The 20324-nt window shown below is 42.4% G+C and overlaps 1 protein-coding gene across 1 annotated transcript in view; it reads right to left on the reverse strand.

Moving 5' to 3' along the window:
* LOC110529759 (protein FAM13C) overlaps nt 1-20324 on the reverse strand; it is a 37179-nt gene that overhangs the window by 16480 nt on the left and 375 nt on the right. Inside the window, exons 2-4 of the mRNA XM_036989878.1 lie at nt 20049-20206; nt 679-1404; nt 321-456 (exon numbers count right to left, since the gene is read on the reverse strand). Of these exons, the coding sequence (XP_036845773.1) occupies nt 321-456; nt 679-1404; nt 20049-20206 (1020 nt within the window). The remainder of the gene's footprint in view (nt 1-320; nt 457-678; nt 1405-20048; nt 20207-20324) is intronic.

Here is a 20324-nt window from a genome sequence, read left to right on the forward strand (position 1 = left end):
AGTGACTATGCATATATGATAAACAGAGAGTAGCAGCAGCATTAAAAGAGGGGTTCGGGGGGGGGCACACAATGCAAATAGTCAAGGTAACCATTTGATTACCTGTTCAGGGGTCTTCTGGCTTGGGGGTAAAAACTGTTGAGAAGCCTTTTTGTCCTAGACTTGGCACTCTGGTACCGCTTGCCATGCCTTTTGCATTGTTATTGAGGAAAGAGATGTGTGAGAGAGAGAGGGAGAGTGAGAGAGATTGAAAGAGAGAGCGAGTGTGTGGGGGGAGATTGAAAGAGAGAAGGGGAAGAGAGAGGGAGCTCTATACACACCTGGTAATAGTATTCTTTACTGTGGTCCATGAGTCCACAGATGGCTAAACGGGTTGTGCCCCTCTCCTTCTCTTCGTCCTCTTCCTCCTTTATGCTGGAGGAGGTAGCTGGGTCTTCCTCCTGTTGTGACCTTGTCCTGCTCAGGAAGAAATATCCAAGCTGAAGTGCATTCCTCAATACTTTTACCATAATGAGACTTGAGCAGGCAGGATAAGGTGGATCACCTTGATCTTCTCAGTAAGGACATCACAATGAAGCATTAATTAAACATCATCTTCAACCCCCCCGGGGACTCTGGGACAGAGAGGGGAAAGCTCAGGAGGTATGAAGGACGGGCCACAGCACCACAGAGACCCACCTTCCCCTGAGACATCCAGGATTCTCCTCCTCATGTTGGCTAGGCTCCCCAGCTGGTCCAAGATTCTTCTCCTCTTGTTGGCTAAGTTCCACAGCTGGTCCAGGATTCTCCTCCTCCTGTTGGTTAGGCTCCCCAGCTGGTCCAAGATCCTCCTCCTCCTGTTGGCTAAGCTCCCCAGCTGGCCCAGGATTCTCCTCCTCCTGTTGGTTAGGCTCCCCAGCTGGTCCAAGATCCTCCTCCTCCTGTTGGCTAAGCTCCCCAGCTGGCCCAGGATTCTCCTCCTCCTGTTGGCTAAGTTCCACAGCTGGTCCAGGATTCTCCACCTCCTGTTGGCTAGGCTCCTCAGCTGGTCCAGGATCCTCCTCCTCCTGTTGGCTAGGCTCCCCAGCTGGTCCAGGATCCTCCTCCTCCTGTTGGTTAGGCTCCTCAGCTGGTCCAGGATCCTCCTCCTCCTGTTGGCTAGTCTCCTCAGCTGGTCCAGGATCCTCCTCCCCCTGTTGGCTAGGCTCCTCAGCTGGTCCAGGATCCTCCTCCTCCTGTTGGCTAGGCTCCCCAGCTGGTCCAGGATTCTCCTCCTCCTGTTGGCTAGGCTCCCCAGCTGGTCCAGGGTAAGTGGAACAGGTGAGAACACAGCCAGGTTCTCCATCCACAACATCCTCCAACAGGTCTGGGATCAAGTGCTGTGTGTGGGTGGTGAGGTGCGAGCCAATGTCCAAAGTCTCAGGACTACACAGAGGGGATCATACAAGTGCAATGTTAAAGGTACGAGTGATATTTGTGTTTAGCTGGAGGACATAATGCTTATTATTGTCCCCTTTTCCTCCAATAAAAGCCCAAAATAATATACATTGTGCAAATTTGAGTAACAAGTTCAAGAATGGACAACAATATTCTGAAGATTCACTTGAATTAGGCTAAATTAAGCATACACCAAAGCCTTTGTAAAGATTGACTTTCACAAAATCAAGAACTGTCTTCCTACTTCTGGGTTAGAACACATTTCGTTTTTTACTCCTTTCAGACCTCCAATCATCATCATCTCCCTGCTCTCAGTTAAACAAAACACAACTGATCTCCCAAGGTAGATATGTGTTGCCAGTAGTCTGAGAACGTAAACAAAGTGGTCTAACGCTTATGCACAGAGTTAGTAGCAGCAACTAGCATCGTGTCCAAGCCGTCTCACGCTACAGAAACACGAGATAGGCTCCTGCCCCTATGGGCCATTCTGGTTCGGACAAGGCTTAGGGGAGATCGGGGTTGGTTGTCACAGTGCTAATTACTCTATATCTAAATGGTGCTCTGTAATTCATTTTAAGGTTAAAATGTGTGAATTCTTTTAAATAACTCATCCACCTGGTCAATTCACATCAGCATGAAAAAACATTGAGGTGAGGAGAATTTCTCTTTTCATAGTTAAAAAAGGAATAATAATAATAATCTTTGTAAATAATTGCTATTAGGGAGTATCCATGAGTTCCTAGGTCAGTGTTTTATTCACTGCTTGAGCACACTCTGCCATCCCGGATGTCCTAGCCGTGTCGGAATCCTGGCTTAGGAAAGCCACCAAAAATCCTGAAATTTCCATCCTAACTTTAACATTTTCCGACAAGATAGAACTGCCAAAAGGGGGCGGAGTTGCAATCTACTGCAGAGATAGCCTGCAGAGTTCTGTCATACTATCCATGTCTGTGCCCAAACAATTTGAGCTTCTACTTAAAAATCCACCTTTCCAGAAACAAGTCTCTCACCGTTGCCGCTTGTTATAGACCCCCTTCAGCCCCCAGCTGTGCCCTGGACACCATATGTGAATTGATTGCCCCCCATCTATCTTCAGAGCTCGTACTGTTAGGTGACCTAAACTGGGACATGCTTAACACCCCGGCCGTCCTACAATCTAAACTAGATGCCCTCAATCTCACACAAATTATCAATGAATCTACCAGGTACAACCCCAAATCCGTAAACATGGGCACCCTCATAGATATCATCCTGATCAACCTGCACTCTAAATACACCTTTGCTGTCTTCAACCAGGATCTCAGCAATCACTGCCTCATAGCCTGCGTCCATAATCGGTCTGCGGTCAAACGACCACCCCTCATCACTGTCAAACGCTCCCTAAAACACTTCAGCGAGCCTTTCTAATCGACCTGGCCCGGGTATCCTGGAAGGATATTGACCTCGTTCCGTCAGTAGAGGATGCTTGGCTATTCTTTAAAAGTGCTTTTCTCACCATCTTAAATAAGCATGCCCCATTCCAAAAATGTTGAACCAGGAACAGATATATCCCTCGGTTCACTCCAGACCTGTCTGCCCTTGACCAGCACAAAAGCTTCCTGTGGCGTACTGCATTAGCATCGAATAGCCCCCAAGATATGCAACTTTTCAGGGAAGTTAGGAACCAATATACACAGGCAGTTAGGAAAGCAAAGGCTAGCTTTTTCAAACATAAATTTGCATCCTGTAGCACAAACTCCAAAAAGTTCTGGGACACTGTAAAGTCCATGGAGAAGAGCACCTCCTTCCAGCTGCCCACTGCACTGAGGCTATGGAAACACTGTCACCACTGATAAATCCACGATAATTGAGAATTTCAATAAGCATTTTTCTACAGCTGGCCATGCTTTCCACCTGGCTACCCCTACCCCGTTCAACAGCTCTGCACTCTCCACAGCAACTTGCACAAGCCTCCCCCAAATCCAGATAGCTGATGTTCTGAAAGAGCTGCAAAATCTGGCCCCTTTTCCATCTGTTTCCATCCATTTGACCTGAAATCAAAAGCCATTGCTTATTCCTATTTTTAAGATAGAAAACGGTTGAAAAATGCCTTAGTATGCCTTAGTAAATAAAATAAAATATATAGTCTTGACTCTTAGCTCATTTGACACCAAATGAGCTATGTTCGTGCTTGTCACAATCCAACCCATTGTAACCATATTGTTCAGGGACACTGCCACTGCTAGGATACAACAAATCCCAAGGTCCTTTGTGCTTCTGCTATAAAAAGCTCCCATCATTTCCTCTTTTTCTGTCACACACCCACACAGACAAATTTACTCAAAATGTCATGTTATTATCAAGACATAAAATGCTGAATTTTGTTAGGAATATGGTTAAATCAAAGAAAGGCTATTTCTAAGACTGTATACTATATTGTTAATTTCCTATTACAACAGGAAGAAGCTACTAGCAAACACTGACAACCAACCCCACGATGGGTCTGGTTGTCACAAGTGGACCGAGTGTGTTTGATGGCTTATAACGCCATGTAGGGTTGGGCAGTATACCGTATTTTATGATATACCGGTATTGATGCAGGGACCGGTTTGGGTTTTTACTTTACCTTCTATACCGGTATTTGAATGTTTGGTTTGTTAAATATGATACGTCTTGTGTAATGGCAAATGTTATAGTTTACTTCGCTACTTGAGTCATCTCTCTCCGCGATTTGTCTCTGTGCCACTTTCCACAAAGACCTAGCCACGCTCCCTTTCACTCAAGGAGCGCACTTGATGATCCTCAACCACGAGACACTTGCGTTCAGTCTGCGTGGTCAATGCAGCACATGCAACAATGTTGATGACAACAATGCTGTTTTCAATTAGCTTCTTAATATATATCCACTGGTGTTCTATATTAGTTTGTGTTTCTTACATCAGCAAACAGCTAGTTTGTCTTTTCTTAGCAAGTTACCATACATCTTGTGAGACGCTAATTGTTAGCCGCTAATGCTAAAAGCTAGCTAGCTAGCTAATAAATGTACTGAGTAAGAACAAACGTAGCTAGCTAATACAGCCTGATAATATCAGTGATGGTGTAGATATAAATCAGCATGTTGTTTGTGCAACAGCATCTTCTAAATCAAAGAGGAATATGCAAAGCAAGAATATGTTAGCTACGTGAAGTAGCTAAGAGAAAACATGCAATGTAGCCAAAGCCTTTGGGGTCCCCTAAGGAAACACCTATCAACACACCCTGTCACAATAACTCCTCCCTGGCATTTTAATTCGTTGTCATCTCAAACAACACTGTGTTCAAAGTGTCCACTATTATATTCGAACTATATAATTTGAATAGTCATTATATTTCCATGATTCCAACAGTTTTGCTCTAATTCGCAAGTCAAATCGTAATTGCAACGTTTGGTTAAAAATGTATCCTAGATTATTTGGCCATATCCTGCAGCCCTACGTGGCAGTGTGGAAATTATCTCAATTTAACAATGGTGTAAAGTACTTAAGTAAAAAATAATTTCAAGTAATACTTAATTTTTTTTGTATCTGTAATTTACTATTTTTGACAACTTTTACTTCACTACATTCCTAAAGAAAATACTGTACTTTTTACTCCATACATTTTCCCTGACACCTAAAAGTACTCATTACATTTTGAATGCTTAGCAGGACAGGAAAATGGTCCAATTCACACACTTGCCAAGAGAACATCCCTGGTCATCTACTGCCTCTGAACTGGAGGACTCACTAAACACAAATACTTTGTTTGTAAATTATGTCTGAGTGTTGGGAGTGTGCTTCTGGTCAACCGTAAATAACATAAAAACAAGACAAGGGTGCCATCTGGTTTGCTTAATATAAGGAATTTGAAATCATTTATACTTTTACTTTCGATACATAAGTATATTTAAAACCAAATACTTTTAGACTTTTACTCAAGTAGTATTTCACTTTTATTTTAGTCATTTTCTATTAACATATCTTTACTTTTACTCAAGTATGACAACTGGGTATTTTTTCCACCACTACAATTGAGTGCAGGAAAAGCAGAAATGATAAAAGTGCTGAAATTTGTTTTGGTTGAAGTTGAATTGAACAGTATAAAACAATCAGAATGGAGAAAGACTCACTGAAATCACTTGTTTAAGAATGTTAATGTTAACTCAAAAAAAGAAACATCCTCTCACTGTCAACTGCATTTATTTTCAGCAAACTTAACATTTGTAAATATTTCTATGAACATAACAAGATTCAACTACTGAGACATAAACTGAACAAGTTCCACAGACATGTGACTAACAGAAATTGAATAATGTGTCCCTGAACAGAGGGGGGGTCAAAATCAAAAGTAACAGCTGGTGTGTGTGTGGTGTGGCCACCAGCTGCATTAAGTACTTTCAGTGCATCTCCTCATGGACTGCACCAGATTTACCAGTTCTTGCTGTGAGATGTTACCCCTCTCTTCCACCATGGCACCTACAAGTTCCCGGACATTTCTGGGGGGAATGGCCCTAGCCCTCACCCTCCGATTCAACACGTCCCAGACGTGCTCAATGGGATTGAGATCCGGGCTCGCTGGCCATGACAGAATACTGACATTCCTGTCTTGCAGGAAATCGCACACAGAATGAGCAGTATGGCTGGTGGCATTGTCATGCTGGAGGATCATGTCAGGATGAGCCTGCAGGAAGGGTACCACATGAGGGAGGAGGATGTCTTCCCAGTAACACACAGCATTGAGATTGCTTGCAATGACAACAAGCTCAGTCCGATGATGCTGTGACACACCACCCCAGACCATGACGGACTCTCCATCTCCAAATCGATCCCGCTCCAGAGTACAGGCCTTGGTGTAACACTCATTCCTTCGACGATAAACTTGAATCCGACCATCACCCCTGGTGAGACAAAGCCGTGACTCGTCAGTGAAGAGCACTTTTTGCCAGTCCTGTCAGGTCCAGCGACGGTGGGTTTGTGCCCATAGGTGACATTGTTGCCGGTGATGCCTGGTAAGGACCTGCCTTACAACAGGCCTACAAGCCCTCAGTCCAGCCTCTCTCAGCCTATTGCGGACAGTCTGAGCACTGATGAAGGGATTGTGCGTTCCTGGTGTAACTCGGGCAGTTGTTGTTACCATCCTATTCCTGTCCCGCAGGTGTGATGTTCGGATGTACCGATCCTGTGCAGATGTTGTTACACGTGGTCTGCCATTGCGAGGACAATCAGCTGTCCGTCCTGTCTCCCTGTAGCGCTGTCTTAGGCGTATCACAGTACGGACATTGCAATTTATTGCCCTGGGCACATCTGCAGTCCTCATGCCTCCTCACGCAGATGAGCAGGGACCCTGGGCATCTTTCTATTGGTGTTTATCAGAGTCAGTAGAAAGGCCTCTTTAGTGTCCTAAGTTTTCATAACTGTGACCTTAATTGCCTGTTAGTGTCTTAACCGTTCCACAGGTGCATGTTCATAAATTGTTTATGGTTCATTGAACAAGCATGGGAAACAGTGTTTAAACCCTTTACAATGAAGATCTGTGAAGTTATATGGATTTTTAGGAATTATCTTTGAAAGACAGGGTCCTGAACAAGGGACGTTTCTTTTTTTGCTGAGTTTATGTGTTGCCACCCTAGGATCACTCACTACTCATTAAGTAAATGTCGAACTTTTATCATTCAAAAACTAAAAATACCGTCATGCCGTCCAATTTTTTAAATACCATGATATAATATTTTGGCCATATCGCCCAGCCCTAACACCATGTTGGAATAAGATGTGAGGATAAAAAAAATGTCCCTATTTCAAACCAATACCTTGGTCTTTCTATTAATACTGAAAAAAGCCTGGTAAGATATACTGGTGCTGAGAAATAAAAAGTGTGACAACCAACCCCGGTCTAGCCTACTTATTTTATTTAGCAGCAGCAACTTCACACTGAGTTCACCTCATTCAACTCAACTGAGTAGCAAAACATACAGTACCAGTCAAAAGTTTGGACACACCTTGTAACGGGTGTTGTCGGAAGGATGAGACCAAGGCACAGCGTTCTTTGAGTTCCACATAATTTATTAACGAAGTGCAACTTTAGAAAAGACAAAAGAATACAACGACCGACCAGCTTCGTTGTGCAAACTATCTGCACACAAATAAAAGAACAAGATCCCACACAGAAGGAGGGAAAGGGCTACCTAAGTATGACACCCAATCAGAGACAACGATAGACAGCTGCCTCTGATTGGGAATCACACTCGGCCAGAAACAAAGAAATAAAGAACATAGAATGCCCACCCAAGTCACACCTTGACCAAACCAAAATAGAGACATAAAAAGGCTCTCTAAGGTCAGGACGTGACACACCTACTCATATATATTTTAGATTCTTCAAAGTAGCCAGCCTTCGCCTTGATGAGAGCTTTGCACACTCTTGGCATTCTCTCAACCAGCTTCATGAGGTAGTCACCTGAAATGCATTTCAATGAACAGGTGTGACTTGTTAAAAGTGGAATTTCTTTCCTGTGTTTCAGCCAATTGGTTGTGTTGTGACAAGGTAGGGGTGGTGTACAGAAGATGGCCCTATTTGGTAAAAGACCAAGTCCATATTATGGCAAAAACAGCTAAAATAAGCAAAGAGAAACAACAGTCCATCATTACTTTAAGACATGAAGATCAGTCAATCCGGAGCATTTCAAGAACTTGAACGTTTCTTCAAGTGCAATCGCAAAAACCATCAAGCCCTGTGATGAAACTGGCTCTCATAAGGACCGCACCAGGAAAGAAAGACCCAGAGTTACCTCTGCTGCAGAGGATAAATTAATTAGAATTAACTGCACCTCAGATTGTAGCCCAAATACATGCTTCATACAGTTCAAGTAACAGACACATCTCAACATCAACTGTTCAGAGGAGACTGTGTGAATCAGGCCTTCATGGTCGAATTGCTGCAAAGAAACCACTACTAAAGGACACCAATAATAAGAAGAGACCTGCTTGGGCCAAGAAACATGAGTAATGGACATTAGACCAGTGGAAATCTGTCCTTTGGTCTGATGAGTCCAAATGTGAGATTTTTGGGCCCAACCGCCGTGTCTTTGTGAGACGCAGAGTAGGTGAACAGATGATCTCCGCGTGTGTGCTTCAAACCGTGAAGCATGGAGGATATGGTGTAAAGGTGTGGGGGTACTTTGCCAGTGACACTGTCTGTGATTTATTTAGAATTCAAGGCACACTTAACCAGAATGGTTACCACAGCATTCTGCAGCGATATGCCATCCCATCTGATTTGCACTTAGTGGGACTATCATTTGTTATCAACAGGACAATGACCCAAAACACACCTCCAGGCTGTGTAAGGGCTATATGACCAAGAACTAGAATGCTGGTGCTGCATCAGATGACCTGACCTCCACAATCACCTGACCTCAACCCAATTGAGATGGTTTGTGCTGAGTTGGACCGCAGGTTGAAGGAAAAGCAGCCAACAAGTGCTCAGCATATGTGGGAACTCCTTCAAGACTGTTGGAAAAGCATTCCTCATGAAGCTGGTTGAGAGAATGCCAAAAGTGTAAAAAAGCTGTCATCAAGGCAAAGGGTGGCTACTTTGAAGAATATAAAATATATATTTGAATTTGTTTAACACTTTTTTGGTTACTAAATGATTCCATATGTGTTATTTCATAGTTTTAATGTCTTCACTATTATTCTACAATGTAGAAAAAAAGTAAAAATAAAGAAAAACCCTTGAATGAGTAGGTGTGTCCAAACTTTTGACTGATACTGTATGCATTGTAGAAATGCTACTAGAATGTCTTGAAAGCATTCTACAAAATGTTTCAAGAACAGTCATCTAGCCTAATCTAAAAATAGGACAGTAATTACACAAACAATTAAATTTTTAGGAACGCAGTGTAACATTGCAATTTTTAAACATGCAACCAAACAAGTTTTATTCACTGTAAATATTCTGTCTTTACTCGTAAAGCACTGTAGCTCAATTACTTTTTCCTGGGATGCTGAAGCAGAAAACACAGGAGAATATTTAGGACACTCAACCAATTCCAACCAACTAACTAACCAACTAGCCGAGTACATCTGATATACTGCCCCCTCAATCCAGTCACACATAAACACACAGCGTGCATGCGCACACACTAAGGATGGCCCACTCGCCTCAGAGCGCAATTAGCAATTGGATATGCTGCTCAGGGTAAACCATTATAAGCTGTGAAACCCAGGTGGAAGTAGGTCAGAGGCTGTCAAAGAGAGAGAGAAAGCAACGCCTCTTACCCAGACCCTCAGTCAGAATCCCTGCTGAGTACTACCCTCAATGCAATGTAACAAGGGACAGAAGGGATTTAATAATATAGAGTCTGTGTAGAGGGATTCTCCTAAAGATCTTTGATAGATATGATTCAGACTACATACTGAAAAGCCAAAGAGATCCACATATCTAGACACAACATCATTATGCAAATGACTAGGATACAGCTCTATAACAAATATCATCCCTTAATATAAAGTATCTCATGATGATATCTTATCTATTTACAAAGCCCCTCTCACTAGTGTAATGAGAGGCATCTGTAAAATCCTCGGTGATATCAACTTGACTGTTTCCGACTCTCCTTTGCCAATAGGTAAGACACACACACAAACACACAAGCACAAACACCAGCTCTGTCTGAGTCATTCCTGCTAGTTCCAGACGGTGTTGTCTGACTTTAAATTGTCCTTTGACAACCTGATCGCCAACCAGCCCAGAGAGGGTGGCTGGTGGCAGTGGTCTGGGAGCATGGGTAGCTACCCACACCGACCATGCCCACATACCACCACACACCAAACACACAAACCAACACACACACCACACACACGCACAAGGAGGGTGAACTCTTTGTGTTGACCCTACCATGTGTCAAGTGAGCATCTAGGTCAGGGGTCTGCAATTAGGCGGCCTGCGAGTGATTTTTGGGGGGGATTTTAGGTCAAATAGACTAACATCACCAGGAATTCAGCAAAAAATGTGTAATTTAGGAAATCTGTTCCCAAGCACTTCTGTGAATAAAAAAATAGACGTGATCATGTCTCAATGTAATCAAGGTATACAATTATTGTTATTTTCAAACACAACCTCTTTTTGTGCTTAGTTGTGGTCAATTTTCAGTGTATAAATTATTATAATTATGTTCCGGCCCTCCAACCATCCACTCTGACAAAAATCGGCTCGCGGCTGAATCTATTTACATACTCCTCCTCTAGGCTATCTGGCAAAGGATTGAGGCCACTGCTGACACTGGGAGTTCTAGTATGGTCCAGTTACCCTCTGATACACATGATTTCCCAAACACACACAACTTCAATTGACCTTATTTAGGGCTGTGGCGGTCACAAAATTTTGTCAGCCGGTGATTGGCAAGCAAATAACTGTTGGTCTCACGGTAATTGACCGTTAATTAACATATACACATTTAGCATCTCCTGGCTTCCACACATAGCCTACAAGCCACTGATGAAGACCTTTGTAACATATACATTTTAAAAAGTTGAATAAATCCATGTAATATAACCTACAACTTCACAATAAATCCCTAATTTATTTTAGACAGGTCTAAAGAAACAGGATTATAAGAAAATGTAATCTATTTCAGAAGAACAGAATAGCATACTCTGTAAGTAAAATAAGTTGTCCTTATTTTAGGTCCTGATCTGGCTATGCCATATGGCTGTGGGCTACACTAGTTCATTTAGCAGACGAGATTTGGTTAGAATTACGTGGCATTATTTTATAGTTTGAAGAATACAATTCAACAAGGCTGAATAAAATAGAAAGGATATTTTCTCCAAATGATTTGAGAGAGTGCTCACATGCAGCTATTCTGTTTGGAGCGGTTAACAAAGAAATAGGTACTCCCATATGCTTAATTTAGAGTTATTAATGTAACTTTAGTTGTTCTACAAACGTTGGGCTTTATGTTTTGATTTTTAATAAGGCTGCATGATGCGACTCTAATGATGATTTGAAAAAAGTAGTTCGAAAGGCATGAGCTTTGCTTTGTTTTTTGAGCAGGTTGAACACACTTCATCAGTCTCTCTTTCACAATTTGACAAGCTATTGATAATGCCTCAAATGTCTCGGCGGCATCCCCTTTGTGTGGCCGTAATGCACCCTAAAAAATCCATGCCGTTGTTCTCTTCTCCCTGAGTGCTGCCAGCTCCGGAGCACCTCTCACTCACTTGGCTCTTCATCACATGATCGGGTCTTTCTCACAGGCTACAAGTCCTTATCCAATTCCGAGGTGCATATTGAAGATATTGGAAGAATGTTAAGGGAATTTTTATCAATAATGACTAATTATGTATACATTTCAATCAGGACTGACTAATCAGAATAGTATTATGTTACTGTATATGTACTAATCAGAATACTATTTTCTTTTTAATCCTAGTACTGAATATAATGTGTGTAAATATAATCAAGAATTAGAACAATGACTGTCTGTTCCTTGGTAGAAATGAATGAACTATATCGCCAGACTGGCTAGAATGCTTATCTACACTGGCTGACCTTGGCTCTAGGCGGGGTGGGAAGGCTTGAGAACTATAGAGCCTTTCTACCAGTGTCAAGAAGAGACGGAACATTTAGAAAACGCTGACGTCATTTTCAGTTTATAACCTGTGGTAAAATGTGTAAGGAGCAGTACTCTCGTGAATAAAAGCTGCTGTTTGACTTTAAGACTGGGCTCTGTCCATTTTTATAAAATAATGGTCATACAAATCCTTATGAATTGACAGAGTGTTTAATTTTAATTGGGTATTGAAACAGAGGAATTTCATTCCTGCAACAAAGAACTATCCACATTAATTTTTTAAGCGCAAATGTTTCATTAGCGGGAAAACACCATTATCAAAAGTGACCGCAAATGCAATTATGCATGTAATGCTTTTATTATAAAGGCACATTTTTATGGTGAAAATGATCTTCCCCAAACTTGAAACTCACGCGTTGCTTAGAGCCAGTTAGGCTCTACACCCCGTGTTAAGCGGATGAATGTGCTTCATTATTTTAAATGTTTATTCTGTGATATCCAATTGCGATCCAATTACAATCTTGTCTCATCGCTGCAACTCCCCCAACGGGCTCGAGAAAAGTGAAGGTCGAGTCATGTGTCCTGCCAAACCGCGCTCCTTAACACCGAACCCGCTTAACATGGAAGACAGCCGCACCAATGTGTCGGAGGAAACATTGTTTAACTAACTACTGAAGTCAGCCTGCAGGCACCCGGCCCACCACAAGGAGTCGCTAGAGTGGGATGAGCCAAGTAAAGCACCCCAGCCAAACCCTCCCCTAACCCGGATGACACTGGGCCAATTGTGCGCCGCCCTATGGGACTCCTGGTCACGGCCGGTTGTGATACAGCCTGGAATCCAACCAGGTCTGTAGTGTCGCCTCTAGCAATTGAGATGCAGTGCCTTACACCGCTGCGGCACTCGGGAGCCCATCACTAAGGAATTATTATGGTCCACACACCAACACAGTCGTGAAGAAGGCACAACAATGCCTCTTCCCCCTCAGAAGGCTGAAAATATTTGGCATGGGCCCTCAGCATCTCAAAAAGTTCTACAGCTGCACCATTGAGACCATCTTTACTGGCTGCATCACCACTTGGTATGGTACTGCTTGGCATCCGACTGCAAGGCGCTACAGAGGGTAGCGCATTCGGCCCAGTACATTACTAGGGGCCAAGCTCTCTGCCATCCAGGACCTCTATATCAAGTGGTGTCAGAGGAAGGCCCTAAAAATGGTTGATGACTCCATCCACCCAAGTTATAGACTGTTCTCTCCGCAAATGCTGTGTGCTTAAGGTTGTTGTCCTGTTGGAAGGCGAACCTTCGCCCCAGTCTGAGGTCCTGAGCGCTCTGGAGCAGGTTTTCATCAAAGGATCTCTCTGTACAATGCTCAGTTCATCTTTCCCTCGATCCTGACTAGTCTCACAGCCACTGAAAAACATCCCCAAAGCATGATGCTGCCACCACCATGCTTCACCGTAGGGATGGTTCCAGGTTTCCTGGCATTCAGGCCAAAGAGTTCAACCTTGGTTTCATCAGACCAGAGAATCATGTTTCTCATGGTCTGAGAGTACTTAAGGTGCTTTTTGGTAAACTCCAAGCGGGCTGTCATGTGCCTTTTACAGAGGAGTGGCTTCTGTCTGGCCACTCTACCAAAAAGGCCTGATTGGTGGAGTGCTGCAGAGGTGGTTTTCTTTCTGGAAGGTTCTCCCATCTCCACAGAGGAACTCTGGAGCTCTGTCCGAGTGACCATTGGGTTCTTGGGAACCTTCAGTGCTGCAGAAATGTTTAGGTACCCTTCCCCAGATTTGTGCCTCGTCACAATCCTATCTCGGAGCTCAACAGACAATTCCTTCGACCTTGTGGCTTGGTTTTTGCTCTGACATACACTGTCAACTGTGGGACCTTATATAGTTCAATCAATTGAATTTCATAGCAAAGTTTCTGAATAATTATGTAAATAAGGTATTTATGTTGTTTTTTTGCAAAAACAATCTAAAAACCTCTTTTTGCTTTGTCATTATGGGGTATTGTGTGTAGATTGATGAGGAAAATGTTTTATTTTATCTATTTTAGAATAAGGCTGTAAGGGGTCTGAATACTTTCAGAGAGAAAAACTTGAGTAATCAAGGTGACAGACAGTGACACATTCAATACCGCCTTGCACACTCTTGCCTGCATCTAGCTGATCTAGGGTGTAATCATTTGTCCAAAAAGTTGCAAATGAAAGTGTCTATTGGACAAATTCAGGTTTGTTTATCCCCGTTTTTGTTCTGTTTGCTTCCGTCTAAGAAAAGTTTTTCAATGGAATTAGCTGAATGATCAGGGGTGAAGAGAAGACGATCAAACTTGACTATCTAGAGGAAGTAAAAGTCGTAACAAACACAGTTCACTTTCAAAGCAGCCACATACAAACAGCATGATCACTTTGCTCGTTGTACAATTCCTTCTCGCATCTACGCGCTATTCTCCTCTCACCATTTCCCTTTGCTTGTGAACTTCAGTGCACAACACAACAGCTGTGACCAGGCTAAAAAACCTTTCCAAGCCAAACCTTCGTACCATAACCGCTAACCGCAACACACAACCTACATCATTGTCACCATGTTAGCTAACATAGCTACTAGATTGTAATGCATTAGTAAACCCGCTACAATCATGCGGTACAGTGTACAGCAAGCAGTTTAGCAGTTACACTGGCAGGCCCCAGTGGCAACAAATTAATAAAACCAAAAGCTTACTTTGACTTGGAAGAGTTCCAGTGTTGGATATCCAGACCTAGCTAGCTAACATAGCATCCCTCTCTCTTCGAGCCGGGTGTTTGAGTAGGCTCAACTAGCTAGCTGCATCCACAACCTCAGTAACGTTACATAAAAGTGAAAAAATTAAACACAATCTCTCTCTGTCTCTCATTTTTCAGTATTTTTTCATTTGTTAAAAACTGTTCAACTATTGTGAGAATGGCTTGCCAAGAACATTTTCCAAAATTACTAATTTGAGGTAAAAAGGAGTTGGAGCACTCAACAAAAAAAGGTAAAGATTGATTCCTTTATGCTCACTGTAATCCATTGTACAGAATGCAAACAGGTGACTGACATTTCAACATCAAGCTGACGTCTTCCTCAGAGAAGATGTCAGCTCTCTCTTTGAGTCAACTACTCACCACATTTTATGCACTGCAGTGCTAGTTAGCTGTAGCCTATGCTTTCAGTACTAGATTCATTCTCTCATCCTTTGATTGGTTGGATAACATGTAAATGCATGCTGCAAGAGCTCTGATAGGTTGGAGGACATCCTCCAGAAGTTGTCATGCTACCCCAGAGAGTGTTGTTGAGGCTACTGTAGACCTTCACTGCAAAACAGTGTGTTTTAATAAATTATTTGGTGATGTGAATATATTTAGTATAGTTTTATCTACAGTATAAATTATAGCTTTTTTATTGTTTCACTACTTAGATTGTTATGTACAGTACCTCAATTACCTAGTACCCCTGCATATAGCCAGGTTATCATTACTCATTGTGTATTTATTCCTTGTGTTATTATTTTTCTATTATTTCTGTTTTTCTCTCTCTGCATTGTTGGGAATAACCCGTAAGTGAGCATTTCACTGTTATTCTACACCTGTAGTTATGAAGAATGTGACAAATACATTTGATTTGATTTAAGGAATATATCAAATATCCTTGATGACTGGGAATAAATAAAATATATGAATAGTACTTTTCAAATCAGAACTGTGAGACTAACATGATTTCAGTAAATACTTTCAGACATTGGCACAAGTTGAGAGGTGAACCATCAGTGAACCTTCGCTGGTGTAGTACATTGAATTGTACATACCGGTTGTCTAAATAAAGCTTTCTTTGATTTACAACAGGAATATAGAGCATTACAAGGAGCTATGTGAAGAGTAAAGCTTCCATCAGATCGTACCATTATAAGACCTCAGTGAGAGGGCACTGAACCGTGGTCCTTCTCTGTATCCATTCACAATGTATGTCAACAAGAGAGTTGGAGTGAGAGAGAGAGACGGGTGGGAAGTGAATGAGAGAGAGAGAGAGAGAGAGAGAGAGAGAGAGAGAGAGAGAGAGAGAGAGAGCAAGATAGAGAGGGGAGAGAGCGAAGAAGTGAGAGAGAGCGAGACAGGGGGATTGAGAGAGAAAGCCGAGAGGAGAGTTAGAGAGAGAGAGAGGGGGGGGGGGGGTGAGAGAGAGAGAGAGGGAGTGTGAGAGAGAAACTGAAAGACTACCTCAGTTTCTCTCTCATACATGCAGAAACACACAGCAAGGTCTCACTCTCTTTCCTACTAGCTCTTACACCACTCTCACACAGATGCACAAAATCGCTCATAGCTAATAATAACCTAGGAGTCACATGCAGAGCCATGGGGAAAGAAATAAAAAATATAGTCAATGAACCTTTCTCACTGCATCCAAAATACTTCGCACCCACATCCAAGTCTCCAAAATAGATGTTTCCACTTGCTAAGGGGCAAGGCCTCTTCAGTTCGGTGAGGAAACCTTACGTTGAAACAGATGGCTGTATTATGTATATTTGTCTTAGGAACTAATTAGTCATTTTCCACTTTTCTACACTTTCCAATAGTGAGGCAGAGACAATTTTTATTAACGTAGGAGGAAAGAAGTAGGTGCTCAACCAACGTGAGTAGAGGTGCAACTTACAAATGTGTAGACATCTTTGGACAGGAAAAGGCGCAACGCTCGCTCACCGAATAAAAATTCCTACTTTTATTAGACAAGTTTAAAAGAATCTGAAGGTCATTGAAGCCCGAAACGTCCTGGTGAGCGAGCGTTACGCCTTTTGCTGTCCTATTAATGTAGGAGGGGAATTCCGAAACTACAGTCTGCTACAGATGCCAATAGGTCCATTATCTTTCTCACTGGATGTATTGAGAAAGGTTCATTGACTATATATTTGATTTATTTCTCCATGGCTCTGCATGTGTCCTCCACCTGTAAGTGTGAACACGTTTTCAGCTACTTGTCATCTCTCCTGTGTGGCGAAGAGGTCTTTCGAAGAGACCAGGTTAACCAGGACAAATGTCAAATGAATGTGTTGTTTGTTTTCATGAATGTTGACAATATACAGTCGTGGCCAAAAGTTTTGAGAATGACACAAATATTAATTTCCACAAAGTTTGCTGCTTCAGTGTCTTTAGATATTTTTGTCAGATGTTACTATGGAATACTGAAGTATAATTACAAGCATTTCATAAGTGTCAAAGGCTTTTATTGACCCTTCTTTTTCAAGACCTCTGCAATCCGCCCTGGCATGCTGTCAATTAACTTCTGGGCCACATCCTGACTGATGGCAGCCCATTCTTGCATAATCAATGCTTGGAATTTGTGGGTTTTTGTTTGTCCACCCGCCTCTTGAGGATTGACCACAAGTTCTCAATGGGATTAAGGTCTGGGGAGTTTGCTGGCCATGCACCCAAAATATCGATGTTTTGTTCCCCGACCCACTTAGTTATCACTTTTGCCTTATGGAAAGGTCATGCCGGAAAAGGCATTGTTCGTCACCAAACTGTTCCTGGATGGTTGGGATAAGTTGCTCTCGGAGGATGTGTTGGTACCATTATTTATTCATGGCTGTGTTCTTAGGCAAAATTGTGAGTGAGTGACATGAATGGCCTCAGGATGCTTTACTGTTGGCACGACACAGGACACGTGACAGAGTGATGACGCATGACAGAGTGATCTCCAGCCTTGTCCTCATCAACACTCACACCTGTGTTAACGAGAGAATCACTGACATGATGTCAGCTGGTCCTTTTGTGGCAGGGCTGAAATGCAATAGAAATGTTTTTGGGGGATTCAGTTCATTTGTATGGCAAAGAGGGACTTCGCAATTAATTGCAATTCATCAGATCACTCTACATAACATTCTGGAGTATATGCAAATTGTCATCATACAAACTGAGGCAGCAGATTTTGTGAAAATGTATATTTGTGTCATTCTCAAAACTTTTGGCCACAACTGTAACCTTTGCAGCTGGCCTATCTAAGAAGAAACCGCTCAGTTCTGCCTCCAGAACAAGACTCATGATAATAAATGTCAACCCGGGTCCCATACAGTAGTGCAGCATGGTATGTGGATCTACTTACATTTTTGGAACTGCACAAAGTCAGGGCTCTATAGTCCAACCATTTTTTGTATTTTACCCCCTTTTTCAATCTTGTCTCATCACTGCAACTCCCCAACGGGCTCGGGAGGCGAAGGTCGAATCATACATCCTCCGAAACATGACCCGCCTAACCGCACTTCTTAACACCCACCCACTTAACCCGGAAGGCAGCTGCACCAATGTGTCGGAGGAAACACTGTTCAACTGATGACCGAGGTCAGCCTGCAGGCGCCCGGCCTGCCACAAGGAATCAGTAGAGCATGATCAGCCAAGTAAAGCCCATCCAGCCAAACCCTCCCCTAACCCAGACGATGCTAGGCCAATTGTGCACCGCCCTATGGGACTCCAGATCACAGCCGGTTTGAACCCAGGTCCGTAGTGACACTCCTAGCACTGTGATGCAGTGCCTTAGACCACGGCGCCACTCAGGAGGCCCCCAATATGACCATTTTATTCGTATATGTGCCTAAATATATATTTGTGAGACCTGGAATTTTAATTTAGTAGCACCCGTGCACCCAGAAAAATTAGGATTCTAGCTTTATTACCTAAAATATTTGTGTTTGCCTACATTTTTCCCCTTGGGCGCACACGTGCTCCTTGTAAAAAAGGTCAGTGTAGAGCCCTGGTGTGTCAGTTGAGGGATTTCTAACACTTCCTGTGACCAATGTCAGAGCAAATCAACTGACACCATACAAATGTTTCCCTGAGTTTTTGTGGCCACAAAGCCAGAGTGCTGATCAGACATCATAACATGCTTGGTGACAACATCCAGGGAACCAAAGCCTAACATCCACAGGCACGCACAGGAGCGGCCTCGGTTTCTGCAGACACTGCACTAATAAAGTTATCAAAACAATCATAAAATTATATAATGTACATAACTGAAGTCCTCAAATGGAATCATAAATTATTATTTGTATTATTATTTATATATATTTTTTTTTACTCTATCGTTGGGAACGGCTCGTAAGCAAGCATTTCACGGTATAGTCTACACCTGTTATATTCGGCGCATGTGACAAATATTTGTGATTTGATTTGATTTCACTTCTAGACCTCAGCTGATTCTAGTAATGTATGGTGTGGCTGTTGAACAAATTGAGGATAATAAATGACTTGGCATTACCTTGATTGTAAACTGTCATGGTCAAAAATGTATATATTCAATGGTTGTAAAGACGGGGAGAGGTCTGTCCATAATAAAGAGATGCTCAAATGAACAGAAAACCTGGTTTCAAAAACAGATAAAGAAACACCTCACAGCACAACGCCTCTCCCCTATTTGATCTAGATAGTTTGTGTGTATGTATTGATATGTAGGCTACATGTGCCTTTTAATTTATTTTATTTTATTGATGTAATTCTGTCTTTGAGCTGTTTTTGACTATTAATGTTCTGTATTATGTCATGTTTCATGTTTTGTGTGGACTCCAGGAAGAGTAGCTGAAGCTTTTGCAATACCAATTACCAAAGTTCATAAAAGGATTATAAAAATATATAAATGCTTCGTAGTGTGCATTGAGGTAAGGTCAAAGTTCAGAAATGCTTGTTTACAGTTATTGCTAATAACAATGTTTTACATTCAGCTGACAAGTGACAAGTACATGATGTAAGCAGAGAAATTATATGTTCTAAGAGGTGTGACACAGCTTGTAAAGATGTGTGACTGAATTATCCAGAACAATGAACAGAGAATGTGGCATGATTGTTCCATATATTACTGCATAAGTGCACATACCTGGCATGGCCATTTAGAAAGGAATGTTGTACATCCCGGGTACACTGTATGTTTACTTTGTGTAGACATTCTCAATATAAAACCACTTTTGTTCTTGCTCTACACTTTCATATTATTCCAACTCTCGAATGGCTCTCATATGGGCTCTTTCAGAGACGTCCAGGTGATACTATGCAGGGGACTGTACCTGTTCAGGTTAGATGGCGTCCATGCCTTTCTGGGTGTGTTGGTAGTAAGACTTCCTGTCTCTGACGTGGTGCTGTCTCCGTCAAACCTTCCCACACTGTTACTCTCCTCTGACCGAGAGGTGCTGGTAAGACCCCCCAGTCTCTCCTGCAGCCGGGACTATAATGACACATTACTCCCTGAAATGTCCTCTTACCGTACATGACACAGCACTATACGATGCTTGATTACTATGTAAACATACTATTGGAGATGTTTGGTTTGTTCTGTATAAGCA

Source organism: Oncorhynchus mykiss, chromosome 1, assembly GCF_013265735.2.
Source record: "Oncorhynchus mykiss isolate Arlee chromosome 1, USDA_OmykA_1.1, whole genome shotgun sequence".
In the NCBI taxonomy this organism is placed as follows: Eukaryota; Metazoa; Chordata; class Actinopteri; order Salmoniformes; family Salmonidae; genus Oncorhynchus; species Oncorhynchus mykiss.